This window comes from Balaenoptera acutorostrata, chromosome 21 (assembly GCF_949987535.1).
Source record: "Balaenoptera acutorostrata chromosome 21, mBalAcu1.1, whole genome shotgun sequence".
Taxonomy (NCBI): domain Eukaryota; kingdom Metazoa; phylum Chordata; class Mammalia; order Artiodactyla; family Balaenopteridae; genus Balaenoptera; species Balaenoptera acutorostrata.
This window is the reverse complement of record NC_080084.1, coordinates 22,090,422-22,108,888: the sequence shown is the minus strand read 5'-3', so window position 1 is coordinate 22,108,888 and position 18,467 is coordinate 22,090,422. Positions and strand designations below refer to the sequence as shown.

At 39.9% G+C, this 18,467-nt stretch overlaps 1 protein-coding gene across 1 annotated transcript in view; it reads left to right on the top strand.

Annotated features, from left to right (window-relative positions):
• The window catches only part of MTUS1 (microtubule associated scaffold protein 1), a 151,471-nt gene that overhangs the window by 43,615 nt on the left and 89,389 nt on the right, over positions 1-18,467 (top strand). Inside the window, 2 exon segments of the mRNA XM_057537134.1 lie at positions 4,898-7,149; positions 12,119-12,314. Of these exon segments, the coding sequence (XP_057393117.1) occupies positions 5,053-7,149; positions 12,119-12,314 (2,293 nt within the window). The 5' untranslated portion in view covers positions 4,898-5,052.

Here is an 18,467-nt window from a genome sequence, read left to right as displayed (position 1 = left end):
AATTTAGGACTTTAACCCTGAATTGTGAAAAAAGTAATATGATGAGGCTTAGGGGTAAAATTATTAGCCACCTTGAATGGTTTTAACAGGAGGTAGAGCTTTATGAATTTATTAGTAACACATGCAGGTGACTTTTTGTTCAACTGCTTTGTTTTTGACTTTAGAATAAAATTTGCAGTTTAGGTATTGTGCATGTGTCTTTTTGTTTTACAGTACATTAAAGATTAGGTAATACTTTGGGTTTTAAAGCCTCGAGAGCTGAACTACGGTTGTGATTAGTGAGTTCTTAAAAACTTAAGACGACTGACATGATTCTGTGATTTAAAGCTGTAAGTCATGATTGTATTAAACAACTGGTATGCCATATATTGACATAAATAAGGAGTAAAATTAAAGTTGTTTATGGCTTCAGAGAAATGTGACTTGTGGAAACAAATTCTTTTATTTCATAATTATATGGGATAGCAAGTTTAGCTGTGTTAAGTTCAAATTATTGGGTTAGACATTGCATGTAATAGGAAGATGCAGAAAATACCTACTGATGTGTAAACCTCTACTGGGTTTATAGTTCAGTTGACAAATAAGGCACATAACTATTGTATAATCTAACAGTAAGCTGCCATTAGCAACTAATTTGGTCCAGCCATGGAGTTTATTTCATAGAAGTGGTTTCTAAGAAATAAGAAAGAAAGAAATTTGAATTGGATCTCTAAAATGTCTTTCAGTATTAATGACAATGTTAATGAATTCAATTATATGATAATGGATTTTTATCTGTGGGAACAACCATTCTTCTTAAGCTAAGATTTAGAAACTAACCTTATTTTTTCCCAAAGGTGTTGAAATAGCTCAAATCTTGCACTAGTAGTGCTTTTCATTGACCATTTCTTTTAGTACCTACCTATCAATTTTTAACCTTAAAATCATTATAGAAATACATATTCTGCTAATCTTTTTATTCAAGAGGAGCTACCCTCTCATATTCCCAAATCTTAATAAGTAGGGAAATTGTTCTCTCTCGTACAAATTGTTCTCTGAAAAAGATCTCTTTATTTTCCCAAATGGCTCTCTTAAAAAAGGAAATTTAATCATTCTACTTTGTTCTGATAGATGATGCTACTGAACGACAACTTGAGACATTAACCCTTTGGGTGAGAATGATTTAGTCCAACCTTCTCTCTTTTTCTCTTCTTTAAACATCTTTGATTTTGCTTTAGTAAAAAACGTTCCCAAGATAGTAACTTTGAAGGCTTCACAAATTACATTGTAATCGTAGAAATATAAAGACATTGCGTCATGGGTCAGGTGAGATTAAGTCAAAGAATATGAGTCCAGCACGTGGTGGAAATTTAGGTACTATTCTTATATCAGGAAAGGAGTGAGATTGGCCGTAAGACAACAAGACTAAATTTTAATTTTTTTGGCAGAATTCCTGAGGGAAAGCTGGTCATCCCTTTCCTGCCCATGGCTTTATGTCTGTAGTGATGAGATGGAGACTTGAAGCTATTTTTTTTTCCTTAGTGAACGTTGAGGTTGATCTTCCAACTAATCCTGGAACTGATAAGCTTAACTTCAGAATTTGTTTGGTATCCAAATCTCTGTACCTCTAATTCTTTACTCTTATCTACAGAAGTAGAAAAGACTTCAGTAAACTTATTTCATACCAAAATTCTCCTTAAGTATTTCTTCAAAATACATTTTTGTGTGTGGGGTTTTTTTTTTTTTTTTTTTGGCCGAGCTGCGTGGCTTGCGGGATCTTAGGACCTGGACCAGGGATTGAACCCTGGGGCCCGGCAGTGAAAGCGCCAAGTCCTAACCACTGGACTACTAGGGAACTCCCTGTGGTATTATTATTTTTTTTTTGATAGCTTTGCTCATCGAGTTTGGGATTTTTTTTTTCTTGGATGTGTGAATTAAAAAAAATTATAAATCCAAGTGTGCTAAGCAGTCATGTGAAGGCTGATGGTTTCTTTACTTTCCTATTACTCTTTGTAATCTACTGAATTATTTTTAATTTTTTTTTAATATTTATTTTTATTTATTTGGCTGCATCGGGTCTTAGTTGCAGCACACGGGCTCTTTAGTTGTGGTGTGCGGGCTTAGTTTGCCCCGTGGCATGTGGGATCTTAGCTCCCAGACCAGGGGTCGAACCCGCATCCCCTGCATTGGAAGGCGGATTCTTAACTGGACCACCAGGGAAGTCCCAATCTACTGACTTATAAATCTAAAACATTTAACCTTAACTTTAGTGGAATTTCACAGTTGTTAGAAATGTTTTTGTATTACAGTAGCTTGGGAAAGTTCTTGGGAGACAATGCTGAACAAAATGCACAAGCTTTAAAAGAAAACTCAGGTTATGTATGTTTATTAATACATACATTGTTAATAATCCTGCCTTTTTTTTCTATTAATGATTTGACAGACTATATTAAGAGCCTTCAAAAATCATCATTTGACTCAGTAATGCTTTTATTTCCAGGAAGTTTTTCCAAAGGCAACAATCAGAGGTAGTCAAAGATTGCAAAGATATTTAGTGCAGTGCTGTTTATAAATAAATAATACTTAATAATAAATAAAGCTAGAAACAACCTAAGCATAGAAGGACATGGAACTGGTGCTGTAAATTATCCTATTATACATTTATTTAAAAAATAACTTGAGATGCTTTGACATACGAACCATTTTCTTTACTTTTTTTCAGTTTTTTTAAAATCATATTTTGTATACTTTGAAAGAGGGAGCTCAGGAAGTAAAGCTCCGTCAATTGAATTTAATGACTCTCTTTATACAGGCAAATAACTTCTATGATTTATGTTAAATGCTTCTGTTTGCAGTGCTCCTGTCTGCTTATACCAGAATCTCATAAATGAGTATTGGACTTATGGAAACATAAAGGTGTAGCATATTTCATGCTCTGTGAAATTATAACCCCCCCCCCCAACGTAACTCTAAAAAATGAATAAATGGACTTCCTGATTTAAACATTTAGCTCTAACCTGTTTTATACCCGAGGATTAAAAATATAATTTGTGTTTCATAAAAACTTTTATTAAGGTGCTAGCCAAAATCTGTTATTTCAGTGATTTCTTTATTACCTAAAGAGCTATGGTGGGGAAAAAGAGACTAATTTAAATTTTCCACCAGCATATAAATCCTATAGCACTTACTTTGGGATCAGAATCTCTTGTATGCGTGTGCCTGCGTGCTGTTGACATAAACATTGCAGCCTTTCTTCTTGCCCCTGGTACAAGCTGGTTTCAGGATGCATGGCTGGAAGTCCAGAGCACTGTTAGCAAAGGTACTGATCCTTTGAGTTCTTCCATCGTTCCTATCCTCCTCATTGTATTTAGGTCACTGAAGTATGTTTGAATACAGAGAAAAGATTGCAAAATAGAAAAATGAGATCTACTCTTAACTTACAAATTTCTAGGTTACAGAATGTCATTTTTTTCCTCATGGATATTTTATTTCTTCAGAACAGAACCATGATACCTGGTTGACATTAAATACCAAGATTAGAAAGTCAGTTCAAGCGAATGTATATCTATATGAGGTATTTTCAGTCCTAGCTTGAATATTTGGGCCTTTCTTAAGCATTTCAGTATAATCAAAAGCATAATAAAATTTTAGTTTTTTGCAAAAATCCTTGGATTTGAAAGCTTTCATGGGTTGTTTTTAATGATTTTTTTAAAGTGTACAATTCAGTAGTTTTAGTATATTTACAGCTCTGTGCAACCATCACCATAATCATAACCCTTAGAGCACTTTTATTACCCTCAAAATAAACACATTCCAATCAGCAGCCACTCCTCACTCCCTTCCCTCACGCCCCTTCTCAGCCCTAGAGAGCCTCCCATCTACTTTCTATAGATTTGCCTATTCTGGACATTTCATGTAAATAGTATCCCATAATACGTAGTCTTTTGTGAGTGGCTTCTTTTACTTATATATTTTTTTACTTTTGCTTATAATATTCTTTTATTGATATTTTAAGTCATAACATTGTATCCATGTTGTAGCATGCATCAATACTCCATTCATTTCTCTTGCTGAAAAATATATTCCGTTGTATGGGTACACAACATTTTGTTATCTGTTTACCAGTTAATGGACATTTGGGTTGCTTCCACTTTTGAGCTGTTATGAATAATGCTTCTATTACACATCATGTACATTTTTTTTTTCTTGGCGACCCGTAGGGAGACTGAACCATGTACATTTGTGTACAAGTTTTTGGATGTATTCCTTTTGTTTTAGTAGATACCTAAGAGGAGAATTGCTGTGTCGTACAGGAACTGTGTTCAACATTTTTAGGTACTTTCAATAGAATACCACTTTAACTATGAAGAATCAACAGCTTTTCTTTTTTTCAACTTTGAAATGGAGTGTGTTTGAGAAAGGCAATGAAAACGGGAAAGAGAAACGCTAGTGCCCTAAATCTTCACTGATCTTTAGCTTATGTGCTGTGCCTGCTTAATCTGTCTGGAAGTCATTCTTCATGGAAACAATAGGGGACTCTTCTGAAAATGAAAAGGGCATTATTTCTAATTATGTTGGGACAACATAAATTGGGACCGTCCTAGGCAAATTAGGACCAAAAGTCACTCTGTCAACCAAAAAGAAGGAAAGGCTATTGTCAGATTTGGCTTCCTTCTCTATTATGGTGAGGGCAGAGGCATCTCAGATGGGAGGGGGCAGTTTTAGCAGCCCATTCTGCCCATTTCCTCAAATGAAAAAGTATGTTTGAGAAGAGGGTGATTCTTTAGCTAATATCTTAATCACCCCTGTCCATAGTTGTAGGTTCTTTAAATGTAAAAAGAAAGCAATTGAAATTAATCAAGTGATGACTTGTTAATTTTCTAATATTTACTTGAGTGAAACATTTTATTTCTTCCAGGGAACAACAAATCATTTCAAGTTCAAGACATCTTAGACTAAGAAACTTTCAACTGTGCTGAAAAACTTAGGAGATGGACAAATTTTCCTTCCCTCTCATTTGAAAGATTTTAAAGAAGAAATAAAATGGCAGAGGTTTAAAGTTAATATTTCAGGATGAATGATGATAATTCAGATGACAAGACAGAAGAGGAACTGCAGTCCTTATTTATCAGTGATAAAAATGGAAACACATACGCATACAACCAAAAATCACCATGTACCCAAAACTCTTCAACCAATAATGTGAGTTGGAATTCTGCCAACCCAGATGACATGGTGGTTGATTATGAAACCAACTCTGCTGTGGTCATTGGTGAAAATATTTCTTTAAACCCTCAGTGTGTTGAAGTACTTGAACACCAAAAGTCTTCAAGTGATTTTGTTAGTAAGGAGATGTTAGATATGCACAAGGATTCCACATGTCTGTCTTTTGCACATGTTGTAAATACAGAGGAACCCAAAGATTTGCATAGCAGTTGTCATTCCCTAGAATCATTTCAGGACCAGAGCGTTGAGACCTCTCTGCCTTTTGTGTGGAATCCTAACGATGATGATTTGAACTGTACAGAAAACCCTACTGCCTTGGCGCTAAACCAGACATTTGACATGAAAGTGGATAATTGTAACTGTACCTTCATAACACATGACACCACCGGAAAGAGTCAGTCTTTGCCTACCACTGCAAGCCTGCAGCCAACCAGTGTGAGAAGTAGAAATACATCTTCATCCTGTTCCATTCCTCCATCTTCCCATTCTGATAAGACATATGCGAGAGAAATGAGTTATGATAGAGACAGCTTCGAAAACCCTCAAGCTACAGCATCACAGGCCCAAGACACAACTTACACAGCATTTTCTGACATGGTGATGCAAACTGATGTTGTTCTTCCAGATACTGCAAATCACTGTCACTGTTCTTCGGGAAAGGTCACCAGTGAGTACCCAGATGGGGCACAGCAAAGATTAGGCGGAGAAAAGGAGATACAAGCTCTAACACCAGTTTCTCATGGTATGGACGTTCCCAATGGGTCTGTATTACAAGAGTTCTTTTGTTCGTCTAAAGATGAACCAAATAGTGAGAGACATTCACAGAGCTCATATGGGCAAAAGGAAGTGGGCCAAAATGTAAGAGAAACAGTGTCCAATTGTCTTACAGATGATGAATGCCCTTTACTGGTGCCAGCTTTTGAAAAAAGCAAAACCCAAGTGCTGGACCCAGAACATCAAGTCACTGTGGCTAAAGACACACCAGTTGCCTCTAATGAAAAGGATTTGGGAACCCGAAATCATACCGTAGAATTGATACCGAATAGCCCGCCAGGACAAAAGGTGGCTTCATCATTTGAACTGACTTGGGATGCAGATGATATGGTCATTAGTACAAATAACATAGTTTGCATGTCCACGCCAGTCCTAGAACCCACAAACGCAACCTTTTCTATCTCACCTATCGAAGGGACGGAGAAATGGAGTAAAGTGCAGAAGAGTAATCGAGAGCTTAGACGTTTACCAAACTTGAAGGGGGCACCGATGAACATGTCTAAACCTAATCTAGGAAAATCAACCTCCAAAACGAATAGCCCCCTAGGCAGCAAAGTTAGAAAAACTGAAATTATAAGTTACCCAAGACCAAACTTCAAGAATGTCAAAGCAAAAGTTGTATCCAGACCAGTGCTACAGTCCAAGGACCCTGCTCTATCAAAGGCTGCGCCCCGACCTCAGTTAACTGGGGCCTCCTCACCCTCACCCGTGTCTTCCTCAAGACCGTCGACAGCTTTGAGAAGAACACCAACATCTGACTTGAATGCAGACACAAAAGCAGAAATCCTAATTAACAAGACACATAAGCAGCAATTTAATAAACTCATTACAAGCCAGGCTGTGCATGTTACAACTCACTCTAAAAATGCTTCACACAAAGTTCTAAGAACAACATCTGCCATGAAATCGAATCAGGAAGATGTTGACAAAGCAAGTTCTTCCAATTCAGCGTGTGAGACTGGGTCCGTGGCTGCAGTTTTTCAGAAGATCAAAGGTGAACTCCCTATTAAAATGGAAAGCACAGAATGTTTGCAAATGTCCTATACTTCCAACATCGATAGGATTAGCCCTGAAAACAAGGGTGAAAAAGAAAATGGAACACCGATGGCAAAACAAGAGCTAAAAAAGGAAATTATGAATGAGACCTTTGACTATGGTTCTCTGTTTTTGGTAAGTGAAATTTTTGCCCGCTTCAGGAAATGGTGGTGGAAACGGAGAGATGTATTAGCAATTGCTTATCCACCGATAGTCAATAATATTGCTGAAATAGGTGTGCAGATTTGCTTTCAGGTATTGCTGTGTTATTCAGTAATTCTTTGTCTTGTCAGTCAGTACATTTTAGAGTGTTAATTGGTTACCTGCATATTGGGGAAAAAAAAAAAAAACCCTCAAGTCCAGTATTTTGTATTGAGTATCAACATTCCTTTTAATGGTAAGCTGAAAGAACAGGTTACTTTAATATTTTAGTGTAATTAGTTATTTGAAGTTAAATATCTGATTGTATTTTATATTTATGAAAAAATAAACGTTTTGTTTATGAACTTACAAATGTATTGGGCCACATGTGAGAAATGGCTAGGCAGTGCTGGTAAACACTATCAACGTAAAAATAATTCCTGGTCTCCTGTTGAGGAAGCTGCTCCAGGTAGAGGAGCCCTGTCCTGTGAACAAGAGGATTCTGGATTCTGCCTCTGATTAGCTAAGGTGACTCTGGGCAAGTAACCTTTTGAGACGCAGAGGTGAAAGCACTGGGCTAGTAGATGTCTGAGGTCTCTTGCAGTCCTAATGTATTGATTCCCGGTACTTTATTCATGTATAGTGAAAAGGCAGTATGTTTTATACAGTACCTGGCAGATATTTGGGGGCTCCATTTAAATAAGAATTCACGTGCAGTTCAAAGATTATTTTTTTTTCCAGCATGGATATAGCTTTGACTCTAGCATGAAGAAACTAGCTTTCTGGGCGTTGGAAGCATTTGGGAGGCTACTCTGGGCTTTGTGTGTTCATCCCCAGTGCTGTTTCGGCAGTGGGGGCGTGCATGCATCTCTAGCCCCACATAGGCTTTTCCTGGGCGTCTGTCCTCTGGGCCAGGAGTGGAGGTCGGTGCCAGGGTGGGAAGGCAGATGGAAGTCATCTGTGTGGAGGGCTCATGTCTGAGAGGAACGCAACGTGTAGTTCGGTGAAGTGTTAAAGGGCTGTTTTAAGTGTTTTGAGGGTGCATAGGGAATTGTTAGGTCCTTTCAGGAAGATATTCTTGAGCTAGTTCAGTTTAGAGATGCTTTGGCGTTTATAGTAAATCTTCTTTTTAGGAAGAACGGTCCACCGCAACGATGTCTAAGCTACTGAGACTGTCCATTATTTCAAAACTCAGATTTTTGTAAGTCCTTTTGAAGTCAGACTTAGGAAACTCATTTTATACAATTTTTAATTAGCTACTTTGTTAAATTAAATGACAACCTCTGGTAATTCTAAGCAACATTCTTAGTTTGGTGTTTATAGATACATATACATGAAAAGAATACATTTATTCCTCCTTGATTTATGGGAGACTTTTATTGTGCACTGATCTCCAACTGCCAGAAAACCTAGCATAAAGTTTCTTTAAATAACATTTGCCTTGCATATAAATTGGCTGTGTAATTTTGAAATTAAAAGTTTTTCTGATATGTGCATTGAGAGTAAGTCTTAGCTTTCTATTTCCCATGTGTGGAATGGAAGCCTGTCTTTCAGGCTTATGGTGTGATGCTGAAGTAAGGTGATAGAATTAGAATCATCACGTTGAAGTGGATCCCAGTACTGGAGAAGAAGCACTTTTCATCTTAGGAATCTTGCAGTTAGGATTTCCATATTTTCAGTACTGACACTTTTACTTGTTGATGAGTATTAAAAACTCATTTTTCCCCATGATAATGTTTCATGTGCAATTCCCTCTAATATCACTATTCACCTCTTAACACATTTCCGTGTATCATGGGGAAGGGGCCCAGCAAACCGTCACTGGCCACAGGCTTTGTGTTTATTGTGGAGAGTTGAATGAGTGAGCCTTTGCGTCGTGTTGTAGGCAAACCCCTATGTTTCTTAGTCATTTCAGCAGCACCCAAAGGCTCTGAATCTGCCTCATTCTGTGATGAGACAGTGCTGGAGAAATGTGCATTTTCAATGTGCTCTGTTGGTCTTGAGACAAATTAGGCCTTGAGTTCACTGAATCCTTAGGTTGCCTGCAACCTCCCAACTGTTTGGTTGGGGTTTACTTGAAACTTCAGAAAGCTTCTTCTGTTGGAGAAGGAATTTGACTTTAATTTGATGCAGGTTGAGTATAGCTCCCCGTTATAGAGGTTATATATTGGTGATAGTATGATAGATAAAAGGAATGGTGACTTATCTAAATGGAAAGAAATTGATATTTTTTTCGTTGACTGCTCTGGGCCAAACCCTTTGCTCAGGTGCTTTATGTATATTATGTCGTTTAATTTTCTCAGAAATGTTCAGGTGCTTTATACACTGTCATTTACTCTTGCCAGTAACAACGGGAAATTTGTTAGCTACAGTTTAAAGCTTCATAAGTGGTTACTTAGCACACACACATAGCTGGTAAGTTGTCAAATTGAGATTCAAACTCAGGTCCTCTGACTTGAATCGTGGCCCTTTCGGCTCCACACACCGCAGGCTTTCAAAATTCTATGGAATGTTGGTTCTGAAAGGCAGAACAAATCTAATTTGTTAAAGATTCACTTTGTAAGTTGGTTAAAAGTTTGGTTTACTTTTTAAAAGGTTTTTCTGGGGGATTACGTTAGCCGGTTTTATGGTAGAGGGAGAAGATCTTCGTGTCCATCGCCTGCTTTTTTTGGCCCATTTTATGTTGCTTTCCAGTGTTCTCTTAGGATATTGCCCTATTTAATTTAGTTTTTAATCCACCTAGTGTATGTCATCAACATGGGGCTTTACGTATCTCTAGGGGAAATTATCCACTTATGACTTTTTAAAAAAATAAATTTATTTATTTATTTTTGGCTACATTGGGTCTTCGTTGCTGCATGTGGTCTTTTCTCTAGATGCGGAGAGCCGGGGCTACTCTTCGTTGCGGTGCACGGGCTTCTCCTTGCAGTGGCTTCTCTTGTTGTAGGGCACGGGCTCTAGGCACGCGGGCCTCAGTAGTTGTGGCACGTGGGCTCAGTAGTTGTGGCTCGCGGGCTCGAGAGCACAGGCTCAGCAGTTGTGGTGCACGGACTTAGTTGCTCTGCGGCATGTGGAATCTTCCCGGACCAGGGTTTGAACCTGTGTCCCCTGCATTGACAGGCGGATTCTTAACCACTGCGCCACCGGGGAAGTCCTGCACTTATGACTTATTAAGCAAAGAAAGAATGGTCCTGGTGGGGAATAGGCAACGTATAGGTTAGGAGCATCGATTTTGGAGTTTGATGTGGTTTCACATTGTAGCTCCATCCATTCATTGGCAAAACGACCTCAGGCAAGTTACTTAGTCTCTGTGAGGCTCGATTTTTCTTTAATGGGAGAATACAAATTATAGCTTACGGTGTTGAACTTTGTTCTTTGAGCAAATCTCAGGCTCTCATTTCCTACACGTAGAATGAGAACCTTTATTGGGTGCTGACTTTGTGCTCTATATGACGGTGATTGTTGGGAATTAGAGAAGGAAAGACACAGCCCCTGGCCAAACCGAGTGCCTAGTACAGTGGGTAGTATCAGAAGGTGAACAAAAAGGGACTGTTAAGTCCTCAGTTGGGAGTGTGTATAGACTCTCTATCCTGCTCACGGCAGAGTAGGGTGGTGGCGATGGGGAGAGTTGTCAAGGAAGGGAAGACTTCTAGGGGAGAGAGCACGTTAGTCACTAGCTGAAGCTTAAAGATCAAGGATGAACGGAAGGGTATTCTGGGTGGAAGGAATAACATGTACAAAGATGAAGAAACATTCTCATTTAGGGGACGCGGGGTAGTGAGTATCATGGGAGCTGGGGGTGCAGAACCATGAACAGTAAGGAGCACGGTGAAGAGGGTGGCAGGGTGGCCATATCCAAAAGGCCTTATTTGGAAGAGTCGACTTTATCTGGGAGATGGAGGGAAGCCTCCTAGCCCAGTTTGGACTTTAGAGAGATCGCCTTAGCAGTGGGCTGGGAGGTGAATTGGCTATGGTTCCAGGCATCCCAGCAATGACGCAGCCTGTACTAAGGCAGATGGAGAAGGGCGAGAATGACATCCAGAGGGGCTTAGGAGGTAAGAAAGGAAGCCCCTAGAAATAGCTTTCATTGTGTAAGTTGGGTGCCTGGGCACATGGTGGCGAATATGAGAAGAGCTGAGTTTTGAGATGGACGGGTAAAATTAATCTGATTTTTAGAAACTGCTTCATGTTCTTCTGCTGTGAAATGCAGTATGATGAAAGTATCAACCTTGTAGGGTTATTAGGATTAAATGAATTGATACGTGCATTTCGAACTTATTTTTCATTCTGTAAGGGCTGTATGTTGATCAGTAAAAACAACAATAATATTATTGTCAACATTGTTAGGTCGAGGTGCCTGATGGACGCTAAGTGAAGCAGAGGAAGAAAGAAACTGAATATATGGGGAACTCGGGAGAGAGTGTTGGCCTGGACATGAGGACTTGGGATTCAGCAGTGTTTAGGTGGCAGTGCAAAGAGTGGACAAGATCACGTGGGGAGAGTATATGGTGAGAAAGCTTACAGGGCCAAGTTGAGGACCCTTGTGATGACCAGCATTTGAAGGTATAGAAGAGCAGGACCCAGAAATGGAATAACCAGACAGACAGAAGGGAAACCAGGAGAGAGCTCTGTGAGAGAAACCAAGAACGATGATGGAATCATTGGCGTTGGAGACCATGTAGAGGGCCTCTAGGAAAAGGACTGAAAGCTGTAGCTTGAATTTAATTTGTGGCATCAGTCACCTTGGGAACAGTTTCCCTGATGGGGACAAAAGGCAGATCATGATGAATCAAAGAGTAAACTATGAAGAGTTTAAATTTCTTTATAGTAAAAATGAAAATTAAATGTCCATCTGGCATATCTGCTTAGACAGAAATTGTGTTTTTCTGCGTACCTGACACCACCAGGAAGTGGTGTGGGGAAGGTATGATCTGGACTGAAGCCTTCATTATTTTTTCCACAGGGTTCTGCTTCAAAAACTGCAACCATCTCAGGTAGGAGTCTAGCCAAGCCCAACTGCTCCATTTTGAGGAAAACACCTGGTCCGAAAGCCAAAGTGGGGCCTTCTGTTTCCTGTTTGAGGCGGAATAGTGACAGTAGGAATCTCAACTCTGAGCGAGCCGTATCTCCCCAGAGGATAAGGCGTGTGTCCAGTTCTGGTAAGCATAAAATAACTCAGTTGTGTTTTATAGCAGCTTATGAATTATTTGAATGTAAAATTAGTCCTATCAGGAAGCAGAGAGACAGGTTTTGGTTATAGAACTCTAATGCATTGTGTCACTAAAGCATTTAGCCTTTTGTGGACCAACATCTTGCACAGGGAAGACTGAAAAAGAAGTCTAAGACACAGCCCTGATCCCTGAGTAACGTAAAGGCTCGTTGGGGGGAGAGAGATGTGCATAAAGCAACGTGAAAGCTATTCAGAAGCATGCATACACACACACACACACACACAAAATTGGGCACTGGTTATATATGAGTCATTTCACTTTTTTTTTTTTTTTAGTTATTTCTGAGATATACATTTTAAAGTAATAACTAGAATTATGACTTATAACATTATACCAGAACATATAAGATTTTTAGAAATTTCATGTAATGTCTGTCATTTCACTTTTTAAAAAAATTTATTTATTTATTTATTTATTTATGGCTGTGTTGGGTCTTCGTTTCTGTGCGAGGGCTTTCTCTAGTTGTGGCAAGCGGGGGCCACTCTTCATCGCAGTGCGCGGGCCTCTCACTATCGCGGCCTCTCTTATTGCGGAGCACAGGCTCCAGACGCGCAGGCTCAGTAGTTGTGGCTCACGGGCCCAGTTGCTCCACGGCATGTGGGATCTTCCCGGACCAGGGCTCGAACCCGTGTCCCCTGCATTGGCAGGCAGATTCTCAACCACTGCGCCACCAGGGAAGCCCTGTCATTTCACTTTTAAATGTTTTACAAATGGTTAACTGCTTAATAATACTGGTGTGATATACTAGTTTCATAATGTGCCCTCATCATGTATGAAGAGACTAGTTTTTTTCTTGAATTTTATGGAAAGATGTATTATAAGATCTTCAGGGATGTGAGGGTGACTAAAAAGTTAAACTTTTCTAATACGAACTTTGATTTATGTTGGTTTGTATATTAGAAGTAGTAAAGTCATGTTCGATTTATAAAATTTGAGAGCTTCCAAAGTAGCTGTTAAGTGTCTTCCTACATTGGCAGAGGTTTGCGTTTCTCTGTGTTAAAATAAGAACAGGAAATGGGAAAGGCAGCCCTTTTCACAGGGACTAAGACAAAAAGCCTGCTGGCCGTTCCAGTTGAGCAAGAGCACTCTGCAGGGAATGCCCCTCATCTGAGCAGGTACAACACTGAGCAAACGAAAGGCATGTCAGACAGATTTAGAAGTAAGTTCCCTTTTAAAAACAGTGACTGCTGTTGAATGGTCTGGGGGAAAAAAAAGTGCCTCAAGACTTATGTGTTCACACATGTGAGAACATTTTGCAGAAACTAACAAAACCAACTAAATCCTCAGGGGATCTCTTTACCTGTCTACACCTTAGTATTTTTAGGTTTTATTTTCCAATCCTGTTATGAAGCTGTCGTGTGAGAAGCTTATAACACTCAGACGTGTCTTAAGGGTGATTTACTTAGGTTCAGGCCTTGTGCATCAAGGTCTTGAGGGTCCTGAGGAGCAAACCCAGGAAGAGGTATGGCTGGCGGAAGAGGGGTTTGCACGCATTTCCATTTCTATCCCCAGAGGAGCTGAGTGGGAAGGAGGAATTTGTCAGCTCCAAGTGTTCATCCTTTGGGAGGAAAACAGAAGAGGCGCTAAAGACATCGGGAGAGGCAACAATCCTTATTTTGGATGTTGCCACAGTTTGGGGAGTTGGGGCATAAGTGAGATCAAAGCTTCGGTTCTTACTGTCGCTGCCGTACAAGGCTTATGGATTTTCCAGATGACGGGGAGCCCCTTCCTGCTCAGGTGTCAGCAGCACCTGTGGCTTCGCGGCCCAGAGGGCCCTGGCCGCTGTCATCCTGGCCTGTTGTTAGGAGCGCTGCGTTCTAGCACCGCCACGGCCCCAGGGAGCTGCACGAGCTAGTTGTTTCTGCTCCCTGGGCTTCTGTGAAGTAGGAGGGTTGGAGAATGTCAGGCTCCATCAGCTTTTGCAGTCCTTATCTTTCTAGGGGCAGTTTGGAGCTCACCTAATTTCCTGAGCAGTGTCTGCTACTAGTGTGATTCTCTGGACCACATGGTGCTCGAATCCCAGAAACGCTGAAGCGCACACTTTTAAGAAATTAGGCCAGTACCCAGGATGTATCGTAAATGATGGGATTCTTTTATGTAGGTGATCCCACCAAGGAGTGACACAGTTTTGAAGTCCCTTTACTGTATGCTACGTAATGCCATGCCTTAAAGAGGGGAAACTAGGTCTGCTTGGTCTTAATGAAAAGACAGGAAATTTATTGAGCTTTTATTAACCTGTGTAAATAAGCTTAATAACTAAGCTATGCATTCAGAGTTTTCAATCCAAGTTAAAAACTAAATTATCTCTTACCTGGTTTGCGGTATATATTTTCCATATATAAATGTAAAAAAAAATCAGTGTAACCAGAAATCTTGTGGATTTGCATTTGAGTTTTTTTATTTTAATGGTTGGAAGACTAACTTGATTATGCTGTGTTATGTTTTAAAAATATTAATAGCAACTAACTTGTTTGGACGCTCACAATAGATTGAGAGGTGTTTTGTCGTGGAGAACAGGAAACTTAATCGTCACAGAGTTAAAAGTAGAACAGAAAATCAAGAAGCAAAAACAATGTGCTTTTGGATCATTGAGCGCATATTGCCATTTACTGTACAATGAAGTGTTTGTGTCTTAGAAAATTGAAACCAAATGGATATCCTCTGTGCTCACACAAAGTTAGTCTCCTGAAAGGTAACCAGCAGGAATGTTCCAGCCAACTTGGGGTTTTCAATAAATCCTTTCAGAGAACTAAGTAGAAAACCAGACCTGGAGTTGAAATTGACATTTTCTTGAAGCTTTGAAATGAATATGAGAAAGAATTGTAATTAAACCCAATGGCACTTTTCCATTTCACTTGTCAAAGTCTGGCAGTTCTAGTGTACAGCATGATGACTGTAGTTACCTCTGCTGTGTAATATATAGGAAAGTTGTTAAGAGAGTAGATCCTAAGAGTAAATCTCATTATGAGGGAAAAAAAAGTTTTCTAATGGCATCTAAATGAGGTGATAGATGTTAACTAAACTTACTGCGGTAATCCACTTCACAATACACGTTAAGTCAAATCATCATGCTGTACACCTTAAACTTACACAGTGATGTATGTCAATCATCTCATTAAAACTGGAAATAAAAAAGTAACTTAAAAAAATCTGGAAGTTTATCTGAAACCAGATTATAAGTGATTATAACAAACCAGATCCAAACTATCTTTGTTTCTTTGGAGTATGTATGTGTTTCAACCACTTAATTAAATAAGATGAGATAAGCAAGGAAAACTATTTCTAATAATAATTATAATGCCAGTGATAGAAGCTCACACTTATTAAATGCTTACCAAGTTCCAGGCTTTGTCTTTATCATTTCACCTATAAATTCATTTAATCCTCCTAAGAGTTCTGTGAGGCTTATCTGCATTTTATAGAAGAGGAAGCCATCACAGTGAGGTTAAATAATTTGTCAAGGTTATGCAGCTAGAAAGTGGCAGAGGTAGTACATTCAGACCAGGTAACAAGACTCTGGAGTCCATGCTCGTAACCTTCACGTTATTAGTCTAAAGAAAACACTTTCAGTCTGACCGTGAGTTTTGGAAAAATTCAAATTCTTATGCTCAGCTGGATACTTTGGAAACTGTGGCATTTCTCTTTGTCGGGCTCTTGGCTTAACATTCGATATCAATTTACCATGATGTAAATGATTTTACATGGTCATTGCAGATTAATGCTGCTGAATAAATAACTGCTTAGGAAATACTTGGAGATCCAGTCAGGCACCTTCAGAGAGCGCCTGCCACCCTCTTTCAGAGGTAATACCTGTTCTTACCAGGTTTTAGATTATAAATATGTGTGTTCCTTCATGCACACATGTAATTGACCTGCCAGTGACCAGCCTGAGCCAGGTAGGATTACGGAAATAGAACAAAATATACCCCCCCCCCGCCCTGGGGCTCCTTTAAACTGCCTGGGGAGGGTGAATGCATGTTCCTGCAGCAACCGAAGAACAGCACAAAGGGATCTGTAAGGGGTGTGGAAAAGGCCCCTAAGCGCTTTAGGATTTGGAGGAAAAGAATGTTCAGGGGCCCATCTGATCATAGCAGAGCCTGAAGAAAGGCCTCATGAAAGAGATGTTTCTCTAGAAGAAAACTGAAGACCATTTCAAAAGGGTAAACCTTCGTGTTAATTCATTTTATTGTGGGTTAGTAAAATAAATTCCTCTCCAACCAGGAGTACATCCCAAACCTGTAATGACTTGCCTACCCTTATAGGTTTCTCTTCTTTCCTGCTCAGTTGTTTTTGTAAACTGATTTCTTGTTTATTTAGTGTTAGATTGATTTTAAAATCATTTCCATTTACTTTTGTATCATTTTGGCCTTTCTAGGCAAGAGTTTGAGAGATAGCAAGCAAAATTATGCGAAATGTATTCACGCTTGCAGAAGTTAATTATTAAAACCCAGAAATGATCATCTAACAACTATTTCTAAAAGCCAACTTTGTGTTGCTTATAGATGTTTCTGTATTTGTATGTAGTTAAACCACGTTTTAAAGAATGTATCTCAGTGTTTCTTGCCATAAGAAAAGTAATACTAGTAAGGTGTTTTGAATGCTAATGAAAGCTGTTCTAAGCTTTCTGAATGTATAATTCTCACAACTCATGACGTATACGTACTGTGATTATTCCCATTCTACAAATGAGGATTTTGAGGTTTTGAAAGTTTAAGCAACTTGCCCAAAGTTACAAAGTTAATAATTGGTGGAGATAGGGAACAGGCCCGACAGCCTGGTCCCAGGGTCTATGCTTCTGACCTCCGTCCATTGCGTACACACAGTAGTTCTGACACACTCACTTCGTCATTTAACAAGGATCTATTGAGTGCCTGCTTGTGCTGGAAACTGTTCTAAGTGCTGGGCATGAAGAGGTGCACAAAAGAGACAAATTCTTGCCCTTGTGGAGCTTAAATTCTGGTCGGAAAATCAAACACGTGGATAGTGTTTAGTGTGTAAGATAAGTGCTAAGGAGAAAAACAAAGCAGGGAAGGGAGTTAGATCTTTAAATAGGGTGACATTTGAGCCAACACATGAAGGAGGTGAAGGAGGGCAATATTTGGCTCTCAGGTGGAGGGAACAGCAAGTGCGAAGATCAAGGTGAGGCAGTGGGGGGTGGAACCTGAGGACCAGTGAGCTGCCCTGTGTGTGTGTGTGTGTGTGTGTTGGGGGCGGGGGCAGGGACTGGGCATGAGGCCAACCACGGAGGGTCTTAGAGGCACCTGGGAGACTAGCGTCTTCTCTCTTCTTCCTCATTAACATCGTCACTGTGAATTCTTGATCGTTTTGCAGGCATTCCACACAATTCTCACTTGGCAAGTAATGCTGAGAAGACTGTTCCAGATGTGGAATGACCCATAACTGTGCGGTCTGTCTTATTTGTCGATTCAAGAGATGCTTTGAGCGCCTGCTGTGTGCTGGGCAGCCTACTAGATCCTGAGAACATACACGTGACTTATAGGCCCTTTTAATGCGCTCACTAGTTGGAGGGTGAGGTGGAAGGCGGGTGGCTTCGGAAAACCATTGGAGGGCAACCTCTTCGTTCTTCAAACCCCAGCTGAACTGTCCTGTTCTCTGTGATACTTTGCATTTATTACACTGTGCTATAATTATTTCCTTCCATATCTGGAAGATATCCATAAGGATGGAGCCCAGGTCTTAGTTATTTTTATATTTTCCAGCTCTCAGCACAGTGTACCTCTTACACAACAGGTGTAAAATGTTGTCTGGCTTGATTTGAATGGAAACTTGTATGAAGTACTATGTGTCCACAGTAAAGGGAACACCACTAACTCAGCCCAAGGGAAGACTGGAGAAGGGTGGTGACATTGAACTGGCCTTGGAATGTGCCCATAGGGGTTTGCCAGGCATGGAAGGTTGCTGGCTTTCCCTGGGTTGCAAATGTAGCCTTATGAAAGACCTGGAGTGTTTGGGGAACATGGTGGAGGGCAGGGTCAACATGCCTTGAGTAGGCTGTGTGTTGGGGTAAGTGATGGGTGAACCCCAAGGAAGGTCGAGGCAGATTAGTTCTAACAGTTTAGG